At 32.7% G+C, this 20,348-nt stretch overlaps 1 protein-coding gene across 1 annotated transcript; it reads left to right on the top strand.

The window, feature by feature from the left end:
* Nucleotides 1–18,704: 18,704 nt before the first annotated feature.
* On the top strand, nt 18,705–19,605 carry LOC136071185 (separase-like). Its single transcript, XM_065782183.1, has one exon. The coding sequence runs from the start codon at nt 18,772–18,774 to the stop codon at nt 19,414–19,416; it is 645 nt and encodes a 214-aa protein (XP_065638255.1). The 5' UTR covers nt 18,705–18,771; the 3' UTR covers nt 19,417–19,605.
* Nucleotides 19,606–20,348: the final 743 nt, after the last annotated feature.

Below are 20,348 nucleotides of genomic sequence, written 5' to 3'. Positions count from 1 at the left end.
AAAAAAAAAGGATCAATACCACCTTGTCCACAAACACCAACAAGAAATAAATAAAAAAACTTGATGCCACTTGGGGTTATGCTCATAGGTGACTCTCTTATGCTCAAGTTAGCAAACAATTTCTTAACATGTAAGAACTATCCTTGCCACCATTGCGCACCCTTGACGTGATGGTTATTCTACAAGTATAAGCGTTTGTAAGGTGTGGGGGGTAAAGGTCGGGGTTCAAGTCTCTAGGAGGGAGTTTTACGCATATATACACTTAGATTATGCTAGAGTATAATTTATATCTTATATATATATATATATATATATATAAAAGAACTATCCTTGCCTTATTAGGATTAAAACAATATCGTCACACAAGCCTCTAGGAGGGAGTTTTACGCATATATACACTTAGATTAGGCTAGAGTATAATTTCTATCTTATATATATATATATATATAAAAGAACTATCCTTGCCTTATTAGGATTAAAACAATATCGTCACATTTCATTCTAAATTAGCTTATTAGTTTCCTTGTTTCTAAAAAATAAATAATTAAGAAAAGAAAAGAAGTACACATATATACACTTAGATTATATACACTTAAATTATACTAGAATAGAATTTCTATCTTTTATATATATATATATATATAATATAAGAACTACCCTTGCCTTATTAGGATTAAAACAAAATCGTCACGTTTCATTCTAAATTAGCTTATTACTTTCCTTGTTTTTAAAAAAATAAATAAAAAAAGAACATAAAAGAAGAGAAAAGCTCATTACTTTCCTTGTGGGCTAACTAGCATTTTACCCAGCTAACCTCATGATTTAATTGACATTTCAAATTACTATTATATTTCCATCCTCAGCATTTTCTATTTGGAATTAAAATGATGGTCACATGGTATGTGTGTGTATTACATATTTTTTAATTAAAAAAAAAAACCCCACTTATTTTGAATCTTTTTTCTTAACCTCTCGTTTTGGCTCAACCCTTAAGTATTCAATATACTTGTAATTAAAGTATGAATTAAAACTATAATAAGCCAAAGCCACATGTTATACATAACAATTTAGCTTATATGATTTAAAATAAATTTTTTTTGGGAAGACAACTCCATATCACATCAAGCTAAATAAGGGAAATTAAGAGATTGCTTTTCAACTCATTTAAGGTTACTATCAACAATAGGAAAATTAGATTGTTTTATAGAAAATGTATTTTAGAAAATGACTCATTTTCTATAATACATCATTGCTAAAACAAAATAGAATACAACTTTGAATAAGTATAATTACCCAATAAATTAATTTTTTTTTAGAGAATTGCACAATAAGTTTTATTATTATTGAGTTGTGCAATTGTGATTAATATAAATAAAAATAATAAAAAGAATCATATTACCCAAGTTGATTAATTAGTTGATATTATATGCAAATCAAATTAAGGCACAATCAAAACACCAAACTAAATAGAGTGCAGCAGAACCGATTCGGAGATGTAATCTCAGGCAGAATCGATTCACTTCAACGCCTCATACAAAGTGGACAGCTCCTGCACCAAACACTTACAAGATCAATTACGATGGTGCACTCTAAACGCAGACAACAAATCTGGTATAGGAGTTGTTGTTCAGGACTGTCACAAGGAGGTTATTGCGTCACTTGTGCAGCAGCTGGATAGGCATACCAACCCGTGGAAATTGAGGCGTTGGCAGCGTGCAAGGTAGTGGAATTTGGTGCTGAATTGGGACTCCATAGAGCTACTATTGAGGGTGACTCGGTGTTGGTTGTGAAGGCCCTAAAATGTAAGGATAATGGTTTAGTTCCTTTTGGCCATTTGATAAATGATGTGTCATTATTTTCCAGTGCTTTTTCAGAATTATCATACTCTCACATAAGGAGAGATGGTAACAAAGTTGCTCACAATTTAGCTAGGCTAGCTTTGACAACACCAAGTTGTACCGTGTGGATGGAGGATGTTCCATCTAGCACCTTACCTTTTGTTCAGGCCGATTTGGCCACTCTTTAGTTCCTTTCAATAAAAGTCTAATTTAGAATGAAATGTGACGATATTGTTTTAATCCTAATAAGGCAAGGATAGTTCTTTTATATATATATATATATATAAGATAGAAATTATACTCTAGCCTAATCTAAGTGTATATATGCGTAAAACTCCCTCCTAGAGGCTTGTGTGACGATATTGTTTTAATCCTAATAAGGCAAGGATAGTTCTTTTATATATATATATATATATAAGATATAAATTATACTCTAGCATAATCTAAGTGTATATATGCGTAAAACTCCCTCCTAGAGACTTGAACCCCGACCTTTACCCCCCACACCTTACAAACGCTTATACTTGTAGAATAACCATCACGTCAAGGGTGCGCAATGGTGGCAAGGATAGTTCTTACATGTTAAGAAATTGTTTGCTAACTTGAGCATAAGAGAGTCACCTATGAGCATAACCCCAAGTGGCATCAAGTTTTTTTATTTATTTCTTGTTGGTGTTTGTGGACAAGGTGGTATTGATCCTTTTTTTTTTGGTTGAATCAGTGGTGTCCATCCTCATTTCTTGTATAACTTGGAATACATGTTCTACTATTTCTGCTACGGGTGCATTTGGATATTGTTTATTTTACTGAAAACTAAAAACAATAAAAAAAAATATATATTTTTGGGTTACTATTCATTAATGAAAATACTGTGCATTTGCCTAATTGCATTGTTCATGTCCTGTGAACAGTGCAAGAGGCACTAGATTAAAAAATAATAATAATAATTGTGGGGACAATTTTTGCTTCAAAGGCCAAGGGTTAGACCATGGTTGGAACTTTAGGCAAATTTTGTTGTCCCACATAGGAAAGAAAGCCTCCCTCTTTGCACCTTATAAGGGATGTCCCCACAATAATAATAAAATAAAATAAAAAAACACAAATGCATCTAAATAATTTCTATCCAAACGTATACTACATCTCCTTTCAATTTGATTAAAATATAAACATATAGTTTTCCTAATTTAACAAGTACTACAAGGAGAGAAGTTTTAACGATAGTTTTCATAAAAAATGTTATAGTGCTTAAAAAAAAAAAAAAAAAAATTCTAGCTTCCAGACTCAATAGTTTGAAAACCCCCACAAGCGAGTATTTGTGCCCTTTAGAGCATCAGCATCCCAAAATTCTAATTCTACTCTATTTTACCATCTCAAAAAGTCACTTTATCATTATACCATACCATTTTACAATACCTCCAGCATCCCAACTTCTATTTTCCTATCCTACTTATTAAAATAATATTTTTACATAATAAAATAATATATCTCTCTTTCTTTCTGCTCAACACCAAAAAAAAAAACACCACCTTCTCTGACCTTCAACACCACCCTTTCCGACCATCAACACCACCACCAAAAAAAAAAAAAACCCATGACGGCAAACCCAGACCCACACCATCATCAATCACCACGGCAAACCCAAACCCACACCCATGACAGCAAACCCAAACCCATACCAGTAAACCTACACCTTCACCACCCACGGCAACCCCCATCTCCACGGCTCCACCATCATCAATCACCACACCACCACCAAACCAACCTAAACTAACCAATCCGAATCCAAACCAACCCAGTCACGACCCATCCGATCTCCACAAACCCAGACGCGCCGATCTCCACAAACTCCACCAACCCAGACACGCCGATCTCCACAAACCCAGACAACCACAAAAAAAAAACCCCATTGGAACCCACCCAAACCCACCTCTCCAATCTCCACCTCAACCGCGCCGCCACGCCGATCTCCACCTCGCCATGCCGCCACCATCAATTGCCGACGTAGACCACGCCTACCTCTGTCGCTACCACCACCACACGAGGGTTGCGGGTTTGAGGAGAGGAGAGAACAGAACGTGACCACGCCGAGAATGTATAGAAAAATGAAAGAGAGAGAGAGAGAGAGAGAGAGAGGTGTCTGAGAGAATAAAATCCTATTTTTTTGTTTAGAATACTGCTACAGTGCAAATGTAAAGGTAGAATTGCACTATAGCAGTATTGTAAAAAATTTTACAATACTTGGTTTATAGCATTCCTGATGTGGGGGGTTTTTGAGGGAAAAATGCTAAATAGCCTCTACATATGGCATTTACAATGCCTGATGCGGATGCTCTTAGAGCACTCACAACAAAGGAGTTATAGTTGCTATAATGCTATTTTAGCAACTAAAACACCAAAATGCAAGCTACAGTAAAGTTGCTATGTCTAAAAACAAATACCAACAGAGCTACAGTGGGCTGTCAAAGATAATAGCCCACTGTAGCTCAAACTTTTAAAAATATATATATTATTTTATATATTTCTCTCTCCTCTCCTCTTAATTTTTTTTGGGTTATCTTTTTTTTCTTCTCTCTCTTTCTTCTCTAACCAACTTGTTTCTCTCTTTTTTCTCTTTTTCTTCTCCAAGCTTCTCATTTCTTCTTCTCTAGATCTTTGCCTACCTCTTCTTCATTTCTTTTTTTAATTTCTTAAGCTATGGCCGAAAATATGTCTCTCTCTTTCTTTTAATTTTTGTTCTCTCTTTTGTGGTGGTGATGGGTTTTGTGCCGGTTGTGGGTGGGGTGGTAATGGGTTTTGTGTCCGCTTCTGGGTGTGATGGTGATGGGTTTTGTTGGCTTTGATTGTGGTGGGTTTTGTGGTCGGTTGTGGGTGTGGTTGTGATGGGTTTTGTGGTTTTTTTTTCCTGGCGGTTGTGATGGTGGTGGCTGGAAGTGGGTTACATGTTATGGTGGTGGTGGTATTTTTTTTTTTTCTCTTTTGTGGTGGTGATGGGTTTTGTGTCAATTGTGGGTGTGGTGGTAATGGGTTTTGTGACCGGTTATGGGTGTTGTTGTGATGGTTTTTTTTTTTTTTTTTGGGTGGTGGTGATGGTGGCGGCTGGCAATAGGTTGAGGTTGTGGTTTCTTGTTTATGGTTGTGGCTGGTGGGGCGATAGTGGAGGTGGCTGTTGCTGTTGGTTTGGATTTTGTGGTGGTTGTTTATCTTTATTTTAATGAGTTATTTATATTATTTTAGATGAGTTGGTAAAAATATAGATGCTTTAATGTTGGGTGCTTTGAAAAGTGAGTTGTTAAAATGAATAAAGTTGTTTTTTAAGTTGCTAAAAGCTATAATTTTTAGCTCCCTTACTGTGGATACTCTTCGAAACACAAGTTAACCCATGGTTTCATTCTCATTTCCATACCCCTTTCCTTTCCTTCCGTTACAACTATGTCCTAATCTTTTTTCATGCTCATTTTCTTGGTAAATAATTTTAAAATATGATATCTTAAGAAAATAAAATAAAATAATTTAAAATATGATATTTAAAGAAAAATTAATAAAATTAATGGAGATGCGAGGTATCGATCCTGTTCCTTGTGTAAGCAGTATCACATGCTCTACCATTTGAGCTACATCCCCTTTTAATATAAAAATATAATCTACGGCCATTTTAATTAGAACTTGTTTACCATTTAAATTTTGTAAAGATTAATCTCTTTTCTATATTTCAAAAAGTTAATTATTGCCTATTTTACTTTCAAAATTACTCTAATTTAATTAACTTATCCTTATTTCTAAAACATAAGAAATAAGGTTAAAACCATAAATTGACAAAAATTAAAAACAAGAAACCTACCAGGTAAAAATTCCCCACTAGATAGTAGATAGATACAAGTTCAACCTATCGTAAAATAAAATTAAAAAAAAAAAAACTCTCTTAGACGTAATTTGAAATTTGACTGGACTAATATTTCATTTTGGCAAAATTTCTGTGAAGAAAACACCCTCGCTTTATTTTTTGTTTTTGTTTAAAAAAAATTTTGGCAAAATTTTTGGGCACAAAACACCATCACGTTAGTTTTGTTTTTGTTCAAAATTCAAAAATTTTCTTTTAGCAAAATTTCCGGGAGTCGTTCTCAATAAAATAATCGCTTATTCTTATCCAAATCAACTTTGGAACATTCTATCAAACTTTTACTTATCAACTAAAGCAACAATTACAGCAAAATATAAATAAAAAGAATTACACCTACGTATCTTTCTACTCATTTTTTTTAGTATTTTTTTTTTCCAACTCATTTTCTTGCAAAATAATTTTAAAATATGAAATTTTAAGAAAATAAAATAAAATAATTTAAAATGTGATATTTTAAGAAAATAATAATAAAATTAATGGAGATATAAGGTCCTCGTTCTTTGTGTAAGTTGTACCGCATATTCTACCATTTGAGCTACATCGCCTTTTAGGATCCGCTTATTTTGTTGAAATTGAAAATTTTTTGCTAAAAATACTGTAAATAAAGGTAAAAGTTAGCTGAAATAATAAAGTGTGACCCATAAATAATACCAAAAGTGCAGTGGGGTCTATGAATAGTAACAAAAATAAGTTGAATAGTAAAATAAGCTTGTTTAGTATTTAAATCTTGTAAATGTTGATAATAATAATAATCATCATTGTTTTCTTCTTCTTATGAGAGGATGTAATAGTAAATATCATTTGAATGGTCAATGGTATAAATTTCAGTTATTTTTACTACAATTCATAATTAATCTAACATATGTTTGATACATCTTATTTTTTTCAGCCTTATTGTAATTGGGTTTTTTCAGCCTTTTTGGTACATCTTATTCATAAAAGTGTTGTTTCAAAATATGATGCCAAACAAGTAATATGTATTTTTTTTTTTTTAAGTCAACATGACTACTACAAAGAATGTTATTACCACTAGGTTACTGCTAGAACCCTCAAAAGGGTCACAATGTATTATAGAAGTTTCATATCATTACCTTTTTTTTTTCCCGACTTAAGTGATTGCCTATTGCAAATGGGGTGTAATAAAGGTTCCAATATATATATATATATCCAAACAATGGGGCTTTGGTTCTTTAGTTGTCTTAAGGCTACTTGTTATTAGTGTTGTAATTCTTGTCTTCCCACTCCCTCTTTCCCCATCCCTATGTCTTCTGTCTATATCATTTAAAAAAAAAACTACTTGTTATTTCGTTATACCGAGAGTGACAATTACTCTTTATATGTAATAAGGATAATTTGTTATATTTTTTGCTATTCTATTTTATGGGCAATTTTCTTTCCGTATTTTCCCATCAATAATTATCAAAGTTATACATGCACCATCCAGTGGGTATTGGACTCGTGCTCGCGCACCTCATACTTATTTTTGGAGAAATACCATTTGAGCAGGTTTGGGTGATAAAGGTTTCCCCACTTCCTTTCTCTTCTCCACCCCACCCTTAAAGATTGGTTTATGGTTTGTGGGCAATTTTCTTTGTCTTTTCCCTTTTATAATTATCAAAGTTCGCTGGTCTTTCTGATGATGACATTTGTCAGCAGTTTAAATTTTTTTCAGGCTGCTCTAGTTACCCTCATTGTATGTAGATGGTACTTTTATTGGTAGCATAGAAATTCTTGGGATAATGCAATCATGTGGAAAACTAGTGTCTATTAGTACCGGCTCAACACATTTTTCGGCCTAAGACAAAATTTAAAGTGAGGCATTTTATGTAGAGTCAATAGTTTTCTTTCCAATATTCCAATGGTGGTACTACTGGTGAACACTTCTTGTAAAAAGTCATCAATTTGATATATATATATATATATTAACAAATTTAGTTTTGATTGAATTGGTTTCTTTGTATTAATATTACTATAATCATGCCAAAATTATGCAATATTAACCATATGTTATTGGCAAGTTATGTCTTTCATGCAAAATATGGCAACATTTTTTATGACGAATTTTCATATGCATAGAGTATTTTAAATATAAAATAATTTTTTTTAAAAAAAAAACTTGTAAAATCTAAACGATGTCATTTTTACTAAATTCAGCTTATTCTTTTCATAACTCGCTCAATTAGATGACCAAAAGACATCATTGATTTTCATCGTTAAAGCTTCAATAACCACTTCAGAATCTCCCTCAATAATAATGGAGGACAAACCAATTTCATGAGCAAAAATGAGTTTTAACAGCAGCTATTGTTTCCACATTAGCTACCGAAAGGGGGAGAACAATTTCTTCAGACATTGAAACTAAGGAAAATCTCATTTTATGCAAATACAAGTTTCTTTTAAAAAGTCTTTGCCCGTACAAAAGATTTTTTATTTGAAAGAAATTCCAACATGGTAAAAACATTTTTATTTAGACACATTTTCTTGGATTTTTGAATGACCTTCCTGTCAACTTTTGTTAAAATTTTTTTTTTTTTAAATCTAGAAAATAATTTTCGATCATTAATTGATTTTTTTTTTTAATTTAAAAGATTTGAAGAATTTTTTTTTTTAAATTGAAAAATTAGCCATAACATATACTAAAAGTTGGTGAAAAACCTTAATTGAATAAACTTGAAAGATAAAGGATTGAAATGAACAAAAACAAAGTTAAAAGGCTGAAATGAATTTTAGTGTTGTCTCCTTAAACATAATCCCATCAAAATTTACCTTAAAATATGAGGATAGTGGTGGAGACCATCAAAATCGAGGATAGCTGAGAGAAGTGGGCAAAACTAGCTTGATTGGGATAGCTTAGTAAAAATCAATTACATTTGAGCTTGGAGCTATTTGTTAATTTTGTTATAGAATTAAATAAGTTGAAGTTGTTTGTTAAAGAATTAAAGAATAATCGAACTGTCGAGGTTGGTTTCCCCTTGACTGATTCCAAATTTCGAATTAAGGCCGCTTAAGGTCAGTTGGTTTGGGACTGTGCGGTAAAAGCAAATCGATTAAGAGCATTGCATTGGGTTGAGTCGTATCTCAAATCCACTTATCAAACCTTCACCACTCATCATATATAAACACCAAAACCTAAGGTCTAAATAACCAAAACCCACTATCTAAAACACCAAAACCCTAGATATATACACAAAACACATAACCAATGAAACCCACATCCACGTCAAATATTACCTTGTAGGATTTGTTTCGATTTGCTTTAATTTTCTCTCCAACGACCTAGATTAGTAGTACGTGAAAGCAAAAGAGAGAAAAATTGGCAAAAATTTCAGATGGGTTAGGGTTTTGCGGATCAACCACTAAAAGAGGGTAAAGAGAAAGTTGAGAGCTCATTTTCATTTTATATACATACATACATATATATATATATATATATTAACCATTTTCATTAAAAAGGTCATCATGCTTAAAAAAAAAAAAAAAAAAGAGAGAGAGAGAGATTTTGAATTGTGTGGTTTTGTGTATGAACAAGGCAGGGTGACTAAGTGTTTGTAGGTTTTAGTAAAAAAAAAATGGAGATACAAGGTATCAATCCTCATCCCTTGTGTAAGCCTTCACATGCTCTACCATTTAAGTTATATATCCTCTTAATTAATTTATATACATACATACATATATATATATATAAACCCTCATTTTCACTATAAAGGTCATTGTGCTTAAAAAATAATAATAATAAAAGGTCATCATGCTTAAAAAAAGGGTGAGTTTGAATGGTCTGGTTGTGTGAATGAATGAAGTAGGGTGAGCCAATGTTCGAATGTAGGTTTTTGTAAAAAAATGGAGATACAAGGTATCGATCCTCGTTCCTTGTGTAAGCCTTCACATGCTCTACCATTTAACTTATATATTTTTTTAAATAATATATATATAAACTCCCATTTTCATTATATAGATCATCGTGCTTTAAAAAATGGTGATTTTGAATGGGGTGGCTTTGTGAATGAATGAAGTAGGGTGAGTCAATGTTTGTAGGTTTTTGTAAAAAAAAAAAAGGAGATGCAAGGTATCAATCCTCGTTCCATGGGTAAGCATTCCCACGCTCTACCATTTAAACTACATCCCCTTTTAATCAACTAATATATATATATATATATATATTAACCCTCATTTTCATTATAAAGGTCATCGTGCTTAAAAAAAAAAAAAAGATTTTGAATGATGTGGTTTTGTGTATGAATGAAGTAGGGTGAGTTAAGTGTTTGTAGGTTTTTGTAAAAAATGGAGATGCAAGGTACCAATCTTCGCTCCTTCGGTAAGCCTTCGCATGCTCTACCATTTGAGTTACATCCCTTTCAATCAATAATATATATATATATATTAAGGATCCGTTTGGGATCTGCTTATTTTGCTGAAAGTAAAAACTCTTTGCTGAAAATTCTGTAAATAAAGGTAAAAGTTAGTTGAAATAGTATAGTGTGGGAATGCTTACCCACACTGTAAAAGCAAATAGATTAAGAGCATTGCACTGGGTTGAGTCGTATCTCAAATCCACTGATCAAACCTTCACCACCCATCATATTTAAATAACAAAACCCAATATCTAAAACATCAAAACCCTAGATATATACACAAAACACATAACCAATGAATCCCACATCCACGTCAAATATTACCTTGTCGGATTTGCTTCAATTTGCTTTCATTTTCTCTCCAACGACCTAGATTAGTAGTATGAGAAAGCAAAGGAGAGAAAAACATTGGCGAAAATTTAAGATGGGTTAGGGTTTTGCAGATCGACCACTAAGAGAGGGTAAAGAGAGAGTTTAGAGCTCATTTTCATATTTTATATAGCAAAAGAGAGAAAAACGTTGGCGAAAATTTAAGATGGGTTAGGGTTTTGCAAATCGACCACTAAGAGGGGTAAAGAGAAAGTTGAGAGCTCATTTTCATATATTATATATATATATATTAATATTTTTCATTATAAACGTCATTGTGCTTAATATATATATATATATATATATATAAGAGATTTTGAATTGTGTGCTTTTGTATGAATAAAGCAGGGTGATCGACTGTTTGTAGGTTTTTGTAAAAAAAATGGACATACAAGGTATTAATCCCCGTTCCATGTGTAAGCCTACACTTGCTCAACCATTTAAGTTATATATCCTATATATATATATATATATATATATATATATATATAAACCCTCACTTTCATTAAAAAGGTCATCGTGCTTAAAAAATAATAATAACAATAAAAGGTCATCATGCTTAAAAAAAGGGTGATTTTGAATGGTGTGGCTTTGTGAATGAATGAAGTACGGTAAGTTAGTGTTTGTAGGTAGGTTTTTGTAAAAAAAATGGAGATACAAGGTATCAATCCTTGTTCCTTGTGCAAACATGCACATGCTCTACCATCTAAGTTATATATCCTTTTAACTAAATATATATATATATATATAAACCCTCGTTTACATTATAAAAATCATCGTGCTTTAAAAAAAAAAACAATAAAAGGTCATCATGCTTAAAAAAAAGGGTGATTTTGAATGGGGTGTTTTCTGAATGAATGAAGTAGGGAAGTAGGGTGAGTCAGTGTTTGTAGGTTTTTGTAAAAAAATGGAGATGCAAGGTATCGATCCTCATTCCTTGGGAAAGCATTCCCACACTCTACCACTAGAGCTACAACCCCTTTTAATCAAATCTTCACCACTCATCATATTTAAACACCAAAACCTAACTCTAAATAATAAAACCCAATATCTAAAACACCAAAACCCTAGATATATACACGAAACACATAACCAATGAAACCCACATCCATGTCAAATATTATCTAGTCAGATTTGCTTCGATTTGCTTTAATTTTCCCTCTGACGACCTAGATTTGCAGTAAGTGAAAGCAAAAAAGAGAGAAACATTGGCAAAAATTTCAGATGGGTTAAGGTTTTGCAGATCAACCACTAAGAGAGGGTAAAGAGAAAGTTGAGAGCTCATTTTCATTACATATTATATATATATATTAACCATTTTCATTATAAAGGTCATGTGCTTAAAAAAAAGAAAAAGATATTTTGAATTGTGTGGTTTTGTGTATGAATAAAGCAGGGTGACTGAGTGTGTGTTGGTTTTTGTAAACAAATGGAGATACAAGGTATCATTCCTCGTTACTTGTGTAAGCCTTCACGTGCCCTATTATTTAAGTTATATAAACCCTCATTTTCATTATAAAGATCATCGTGGTTAAAAAAAATAATAATAATAATGATAAAAGTTATCATGCTTAAAAAAAAGGTGATTTTGAATGGTTTGTATTGTGAATGAATGAAGTAGGGTGAGTCAACGTTTGTAGGTAGGTTTTTGTAAAAAAAATGAAGATACAATGTATCAATCCTGTATCAATCCTCGTTCCTTGCGTAAGCATTCACATGCTCTACTATTTAAGTTATATATCCTTTTAATTAATTATATATATATACCCTCATTTTCATTAAAAAGGTCATTGTGCTTAAAAAAAAAAGAATAATAAAAGGCCATCGAAATTAAGAAAAAAGGGTGATTTTGAATGGTGTGGTTTTGTGAATGAATGAAGTAGGGTGAGTCAGTATTTGCAGGTAGGTTTTGTAAAAAATGGAGATACAAGGTATCAATCCTCGTTCCTTATGTAAGCCTTCACATGCTCTACCATTTAAGTTAAATATACTTTTAATTAATTTATATATATATATATGTATGTATAAACCCTCATTTTCATTATAAAGATCATCGTGCTTAAAAAATAAATAAAAAATAAAAGGTCATCATGCTTAAAAAAGGGTGATTTTGAACGGGGTGCTTTTGTGAATGAATGAAGTAGGGTGAGCCAGTGTTTGTAGGTTTTTGTAAAAAAATGGAGATACAAGGTATCAATCCTCGTTCCTTGTGTTAGCCTTCACATGCTCTACTATTTAAGTTATATATCATTTTAATTAATATATATATATATATATATAAACCCTCATTTTCATTGTAAAGATCATCGTGCTTAAAAAAAAAAAAAGAGCTATAAAAGGTCATCATGCTTACAAAATTGGGTGGTTTTGAATGGGGTGGTTTTGTGAATGAATGAAGTAGGGTGAGTTAGTGTTTGGAGGTTTTTGTAAAAAAATGGAGATGCAAGGTATCGATCTTTGTTCCTTTGGTGAGCATTCCCACACTTTACCGTTTGAGCTAGTCCCCTTTTATTCAATTAATTATATATATATATAAACCCTCATTTTAATTATAAAGGTCACCGTGCTTAAATAAAAGGAGATCCTGAATGGTGTGGTTTTGTGTATGAATGAAATAGGGTGAGTAAGTATTTGTAGGGTTTTGTAAAAAATGGAGATGCAAGGTATCAATCTTCGTTCCTTCGGTAAGTCTTCCCATGCTCTACCATTTGAGCTACATCCCCTTTCAATCAATTAATATATATATATATATATATTAATGGTTCGTTTATGATCCGCTTATTTTGCCGAAAGTGAAAACTTTTTGCCGAAAGTACTGCGAATAAAGGTAGAAGTTAGCTGAAATAGTATAGTGGGACCCATGTATAATAGCAAAAATAAGCTGAATAGTAAAATAAGTTTGCAAAAATAATTTTTGCTAAACGGACACTAACCCTCATTTTCATTAAAAAGGTCATCGTGTTTAAAAAAATAAAAGATCATCGTGCTTAAAAAAAAGGGTGATTTTGAATAGTGTGGTTTTGTGTATGAATGAAGTAGGGTGAGTGAGTGTTTGTAGGTTTTGTAAAAAAATGGAGAAGCAAGATATCAATCCTCGTTCCATAGGTAAGTCTTCCCATACTCTACCATTTGAGCTACATTCCCTTTTAATTAATTAATATATATTTATATTTTAACCCTCGTTTTCATTATAAAAAGTCAATGTGCTTAAAAAAAAATAATAATAAAAAGTCATCGTACTTAAATAAAGGGAGATTTTGAATAGTGTGGTTTTGTGTATGAATGAAGCAGGATGAGTGAGTGTTTGTAGGTTTTTGTAAAAAATTGGAGAAGTAATGTATTGTTTCTCGTCCCTTAGGTAAGCTTCCCCATGCTCTACCATTTGAGCTACATCCCCATTTAATTAATATATATATATATATATTAATCCTTATTTATCATTATAAAGGTTGTTGTGCTTAGAATCCTAACTAAACTATTTTTATTATAAACATATTTAGCCATGTTTTTAACAAAGATATGTTACAAAACTCTAACTAAACTAACCTTATATGGGTAAAGTGTCAAATTTCAAATTACAGGTAGACAACTTAAATTTCGGTTAAACCACGTGTGGATAAATTGTAATTTGCCAAAAAATAAAAATAAAAACTCTTCCTTCCACGCTTCCACTAATTTGAAAAATCCCATGAGCATGCTCTATTCACGCGGCGGACATGGCAAAACGGGCGGGTCGGGTCGGGTTCGGGTCGGGTCAATCGGGTTGCGGGTCAAACGGGTCACGGGTAAAAAACAGGTCATTTTAAGCGGGTCAAAATCGGGTTCGGGTCAATCGGGTTGCGGGTCGGATTGGGTTGACCCGTATTTTTCACATGAATTTTTTTTTTTTTTTTAATTTTTATAAAGAAAACAACATGTATCTGTTATTTAGAAAGTTATACAACAAATTACTTAATGTAAAATGCATTATTTTGAATTCACCACTTATATCAAGAATGAACTCAGTTAAACTTATTAATACTTATTAAACAATTTTAAAATTATACAAATCCTAACATTACTATCTAAAACAAAATAACACAAAAATAAGTAAAACAAATACACAATTTATATTTCTACACAATATCAACATTCCAAATATAAAACAAAATTACAAATGACTTATTGGATAACTCATTTGATAAAGAATAAAAACATATAAGAAATTTACAATCTTGAAAATTAATTTTATAATCTATTATCAGTTGTGGTTGACACTCTATTTCAATTTGAGATATACTTTAAAATTTGATTGCTTACTTATTTATACATGGTCTCTTTTATGAATATCATATTATTGTTAAGCAACACACACTCTAGGAAATATCATAATTTATTTTGAAAAGCCGTTTATTTTGGACATAAATTATTAAAAAATAGGTCTAAGTATTCATATAATGTTCAACAATTTATCTTTCAATTAATTTGCATATAGTTATATAAATGTATCAATTGTTTCCTTAAAGTTCACAATAAACAATTAAACCAATATATTCTTAGTTTTACTATTTTTTTACCAAAAAAAAAAAATTTTAAAAAATGGTTCGGGTTCGGGTCGGGTCGTGGGTCGGGTCGGGTTGACCCGCAAAAAACACGGGTCGGGTCACGGGTCAACCCGTTTTTGCTTCGGGTCAAAAAATTGGGTTTGGGTCGGGTATTTTTCGGGTCGGATCGGGTCGGGTCAGAAAATTCTAACCCGTTTTGCCATGTCTCACGCCCTTTAAAAACACAAACAAAGCCCACCGTTTCCTTCTCATTTTCGATTTTCCCCAACCCTTTCCTCTCTCTCATTCTCAGTTCCCTCTTCTCTCTCTCTCTCTCTCTCTCTCTCTCTCTCAATTACAGCAAAATATAAATAAAAAAAATTACACCAATGTATCTTTCTACTCATTTTCTTGCAAAATAATTTAAAAATATGAAATTTTAAGAAAATAAAATAAAATAATAAAATATGTGATATTTTAAGAAAATAATAATAAAATTAATGGGGATATAAGGAAATGATCCTTGTTCTTTGTGTAATTTATACTGCATATTCTATCATTTGAGCTACATCTCCTTTTAATATAAAAATACAATCTTTGTCCATTTTAATTAGAACTTGTTTACTATTAAATTTCGTAAAGGTTAATCTCTTTTCTATATTTCAAAACGTTAGTTATTGACCTTTTGACTTTCAAAATGACCCTAATTTAATTCACTTATCCTTATTTCTAAAACATAAGAAATAAGATTAAAACCATAAATTGACAAAGATTAAAACCATAAATTGTCAAAAATTAAAAACAATAAACCTACTGGGTAAAAATTCCCAACTAGACAGTAGATAGATTGAAGTACCTATCGCAAGAAAAAAAAAAAAAAATTCCCACTACCCCACTTTTCTATAAAAAAAAAAAAAAAAAAACCACTCTTAGAAATAATTTGAAATTTGACTGGACTAATATTTCCTTTTGGTAAAATTTCCGTGAATAAAACACCCTCACTTTATTTTTTGTTTTTGTTTAAAAAAAAAAATCTTTTCGGCAAAATTTTTGGGCACAAAACACCATCATGTTACTTTTGTTTTTTATCAAAATTAAAAAATTTTATTTTTGCAAAATTTTATGGAGTCATTCTCAGAAAAATAATTGCTTATTCTTATCCAAATCAACTTTAGAACGTTCTATCAAACTCATACTTATTTACTAAAGCAACAATTACAGCAAAATATAAATAAAAAGAATTACACCAACGTATCTTTCTACTCATTTTCTTTAGTATTATTCCTTTTTTTTCCTACTCATTTTCTTGCAAAATAATTTACAAATATGACATTTTAAGAAAATAAAATAAAATAATTAAATATGTGATATTTTAAGAAAATAATAATAAAATTAATGGAGATATAAGTTAACAATCCTCGTTCTTTGTGTAAGTTATATGCATATTCTACCATTTGAGCTGCATCCCCTTTTAATATAAAAATATTAGCTTTTGTCCATTTTAATTACAACTATGTCCTAATATTTTTTCCTGCTCATTTTCTTGCTAAATAATTTTAAAATATGATATTTTGAGAAAATAAAATAAATAAAAATATGATATTTAAAGAAAAATTAATAAAATTAATGGAGATGCAAGGTATCGATCCTCACTCCTTGTGTAAGTTAGTCACATGCTCTAACATTTGAGCTACATCCTCTTTTAATATAAAAATACAATCTTTGTCAATTTTAATTAGAACTTTTTTACTATTAAATTTTGTAAAGGTTAATCTCTTTTCTATATTTCAAAAGGTTAATTATTGCCTTTTTGACTTTCAAAATGACCCTAATTTAATTCACTTATCCTTATTTCTAAAACATAAGAAATAAGATTAAAACCATAAATTGACAAAAATTAAAAACAAGAAACCTACCGGGTAAAAATTCCCCCTAGATAGTAGATAGATAGAAGTACCTATTGCAGGAAAAAAAATATATTCCCACTACCCCACTTTTCTATTAATCCTCCTTCCTTGGGTAAGCCTTCCCATACTCTGCCATTTGAACTACATCCCCTTTTAATTAATATATATATATATATATTAACCATCATTTTCATTACAAAAAAGTTATCATTCTTAAAAAATTAATAATAATAAAAAGTCATCATGCTTAAAGAAAAGGGGGATTTTAAATAGTATGGTTTTGTGTATAAATGACGCAGGATGAGTGAGTGTTTGTAGGTTTTTGTAAAAAATTGGAGATGCAAGGTATCAATTCTTGTCCCTTGGGTGCACATTCCCATGCTCTACCATTTGAGCTACATCACCATTTAATTAGTTAATATATATTTATTTATTTTAACCCTCATTTTTCATTATAAAGGTTGTTGTGCTTAAAACTCTAACTAAACTATTTTCATTATAAACATATTTAGCCATATTTTTAACAAAGATATGTTATAAAACTCTAACTAAACTAACATTAGATGAATAAAGGCTGCGTTTGAATTGGGAGTAAACCATTTCCGGAAATGGTTTTCCACATTTTCGCGTGTTTGGCTGTTCCGGAAAATTCTATTTTCCGGAAAATCACTTCCAAATTTTCCGTTGCCCAACTGAAATTATTTTCAGTACCTATTTTCACTTCAAAGTGTTTCCGGAAAAAGAGAGAGAGAGAGAGAGAGAGAGAGAGAGAGAGAGAGAGAGAGAGAGAGAGAGAGAGAGAGGAAGGAAGAGCCAAACCGAGCGAGAGAGAGAGAGAGAGCGAGAGAGAGAACGAACCAACGCCACAGCCCATTGCCGGCGTTCACGAGCCTTCGGCTTCGCCGGCGCCACGAACCGCGCCATTGCACCGGTCTCGCACCTCGCCATCGCACCGCGCCGATCAATCAAAGGGAAATCGCAGCATCCCGCCGATCGCTCCAACGCCGCTCGACCCAGACCCATCGCCTCCTCGATCGGGCCATCGCACCGCGTCATCTTCCTCGACCCAACGTCGCTCCCTCTTCCTCGATTCATTACAATCGCAGCACCGCTCCAACGTCGACCCAGACCCAGACCCAGACCCGTCACTCCCTCTTCCTCGATTTCTCAGTTTTTTTTTTTTTTTTTTTTTTTTTTTTTTTTTTTTAAGTTTGATCGTTGTTGTTGATGATTTTTTGTCTTTGGGTTTTGTATTTTTGTGGCTGTGGACTGAGGAATGATGTTAATATTTGTTTGGGAGCTGAGGAATGAAAATTGTTGTTGTTATTGTTGTCGCCGGAATTTGTGTTGTTGTTGCCGGAATTTGCGTTGTTGTTGTTGTTGTTGCCGGATGTTGCCGGATATTGTTGTTGCCGGAATTTACTGTCGGAAAAAATTGTAGGAAAATACCATTTTCCTAATAGAACCAAACACATGAAAATATTTTTCATAACAATTTCATAATATAACCAAACACTTGAAAATATTTTCCTTTTCCGGAAAATAGCATTTCCAAAAAATAAGTATTTTTCGAAAAATATTTTACGGGAACCAAACGGACCCAAAGTGATAAATTTTAAATTACAGATAGATAACTTAAATTTCGGTTAAATCACGTGTAGATAAATTGTAATTTGTCAAAAAATAAAAATAAAAATAAAAATAATAAAAACACTTCCTTCCACGCTTCCACTAATTTGAAAAATCCCATGAGCGGGCTCTTTTCGCGCCCTTTAAAAACACAAACAAACCCCACCGTTTCCATCTCATTTTCAATTTTCCCCAACCCTTTCCTCTCTCTCACTCTCAGACCCCTCTTCTTTCTCTCTCTCTCTCTCTCTCTCAGTAATGTCCTCCGCCACCGAATCCTCTCTCCTCTCCAAACTCGAATCCTCTTCCTCCTCCACGGCGGAAACGCTCTTTCCTCTCTTCTCCAACTACCTCCACCCTTTCTCAGACCTCACAAACCACCAAATCCGTCCCCTCGCCAAGCAATTCCTCCCCTTCCTCAACCGTGCCCTTTCCATCCTCCCCAAGCGCCTCTCCTCCTCCGATCCACGCTCCTCAAATGACCGATTTGCCCTCGACCTCCTCAACATTTACCAACTCTGCCTCACTTGCTTGGACTCCCTCTCGTCCCAGCTCTCTTGTAAACCCTACTCCGTTCACGTCCAGAGAGTTCGCTTGTTGCATTGTATGGAGGGGTTGGGGCGGTACCGCGACGCCGAGGCCGAGGGGTTTAGGGTTTTGGAGAGCTTCAGAGGGATGGATTTTGGTGTGAAAGTGAAGAAATCGGCGAATTCGGCTGGGAAGTTTGTGCCGGATGTGGAGAAAAGTGGTGGAGATAAGGAGTTTGCGCTGTTGGTTGTGGAGGTGGTTGCAACGATGGTGAAGTGCGCGGCCTTGGGGCAGAGGAAGGACGAGGAGGTGTATAGGAGGGTGATTGGTTTGGTTGAGGAGGTTCGGCCGTGGTTTAGGTATGTGAGTTTTTGAATTTTTGGAAGATTGTGTTTGGTTGCTAAGAAAATGTGGGAAATGAAAGGAATTTGATATGTTTGGAGGTTTTGATTATTTGGAACTTCTGAAATATGCACTAATTTTGAATAGAATGGGCATAACATTACTGACCTTTTAGTTGTGTGAGTTTTGATTGTTTGAATGGTTGTGTTTGGTTGCTGAGAAAATGTGGGAAATGATAGGAAATTGATATGTTTGGAGGTTTTAATTATCAAACTTGTGAAATATACACCAATTTTGACTAGAATGGGTCTAACATTTCTAACCTTTTAGTTGCGTGAGTTTTGATTGTTTGGAAGGTTGTGCTTAGTTGGTAAGAAAGTGTGGGAAATGAAAGAAAATACGTTTTGAGATTTTAATTATTTGAAACTTATGAAATATGCACTAATTTTGACCAGGATGGGGCTAACATTACTAAATTTTTAGTTGAGAAGAGTTTTGATTGTTTGAAAGATTGTGTTTGGTTGGTGAGACAATGTGAGAATGAAAGGAAATTGATACCTTTGGAGATATTAATTATTTGAAACTTGTGAAATATGCACTAATTTTGACTAGAATGGGGCTAACATTACTAACTTTTTCGTTGCGTGATTTTTGATTGTTTGAAAGGTTGTGTATGGTCGGCGAGATAGTGTGCAAAATGAAAGGGAAGGACATTGAAACATTTGGAAATTTTAATGAAATGCAACTTCTGAAATATGCACAAATGTTAGCTAGAATGGGGCTAGCAATACTAAATTGTTAGTTGCATGAGTTTGGTTTATTTGAAAGGTTGAGTTTGGTTTATTTGAAAGGTTGTGTTTGGTTGCCGAGGAAGTGTGGGAAATGAAACGAAAGGAAGTTGAAGCCTTTGGATATTTTAATGATTTGAAACTTCTGGTTATGCTTTAATTTTGACAAGAATGAGG

This window comes from Quercus suber, unplaced genomic scaffold, assembly GCF_002906115.3.
Source record: "Quercus suber isolate HL8 unplaced genomic scaffold, Cork oak 2.0 scaffold_292, whole genome shotgun sequence".
In the NCBI taxonomy this organism is placed as follows: Eukaryota; Viridiplantae; Streptophyta; class Magnoliopsida; order Fagales; family Fagaceae; genus Quercus; species Quercus suber.
This window is presented reverse-complemented; position numbering and strand designations above follow the sequence as displayed.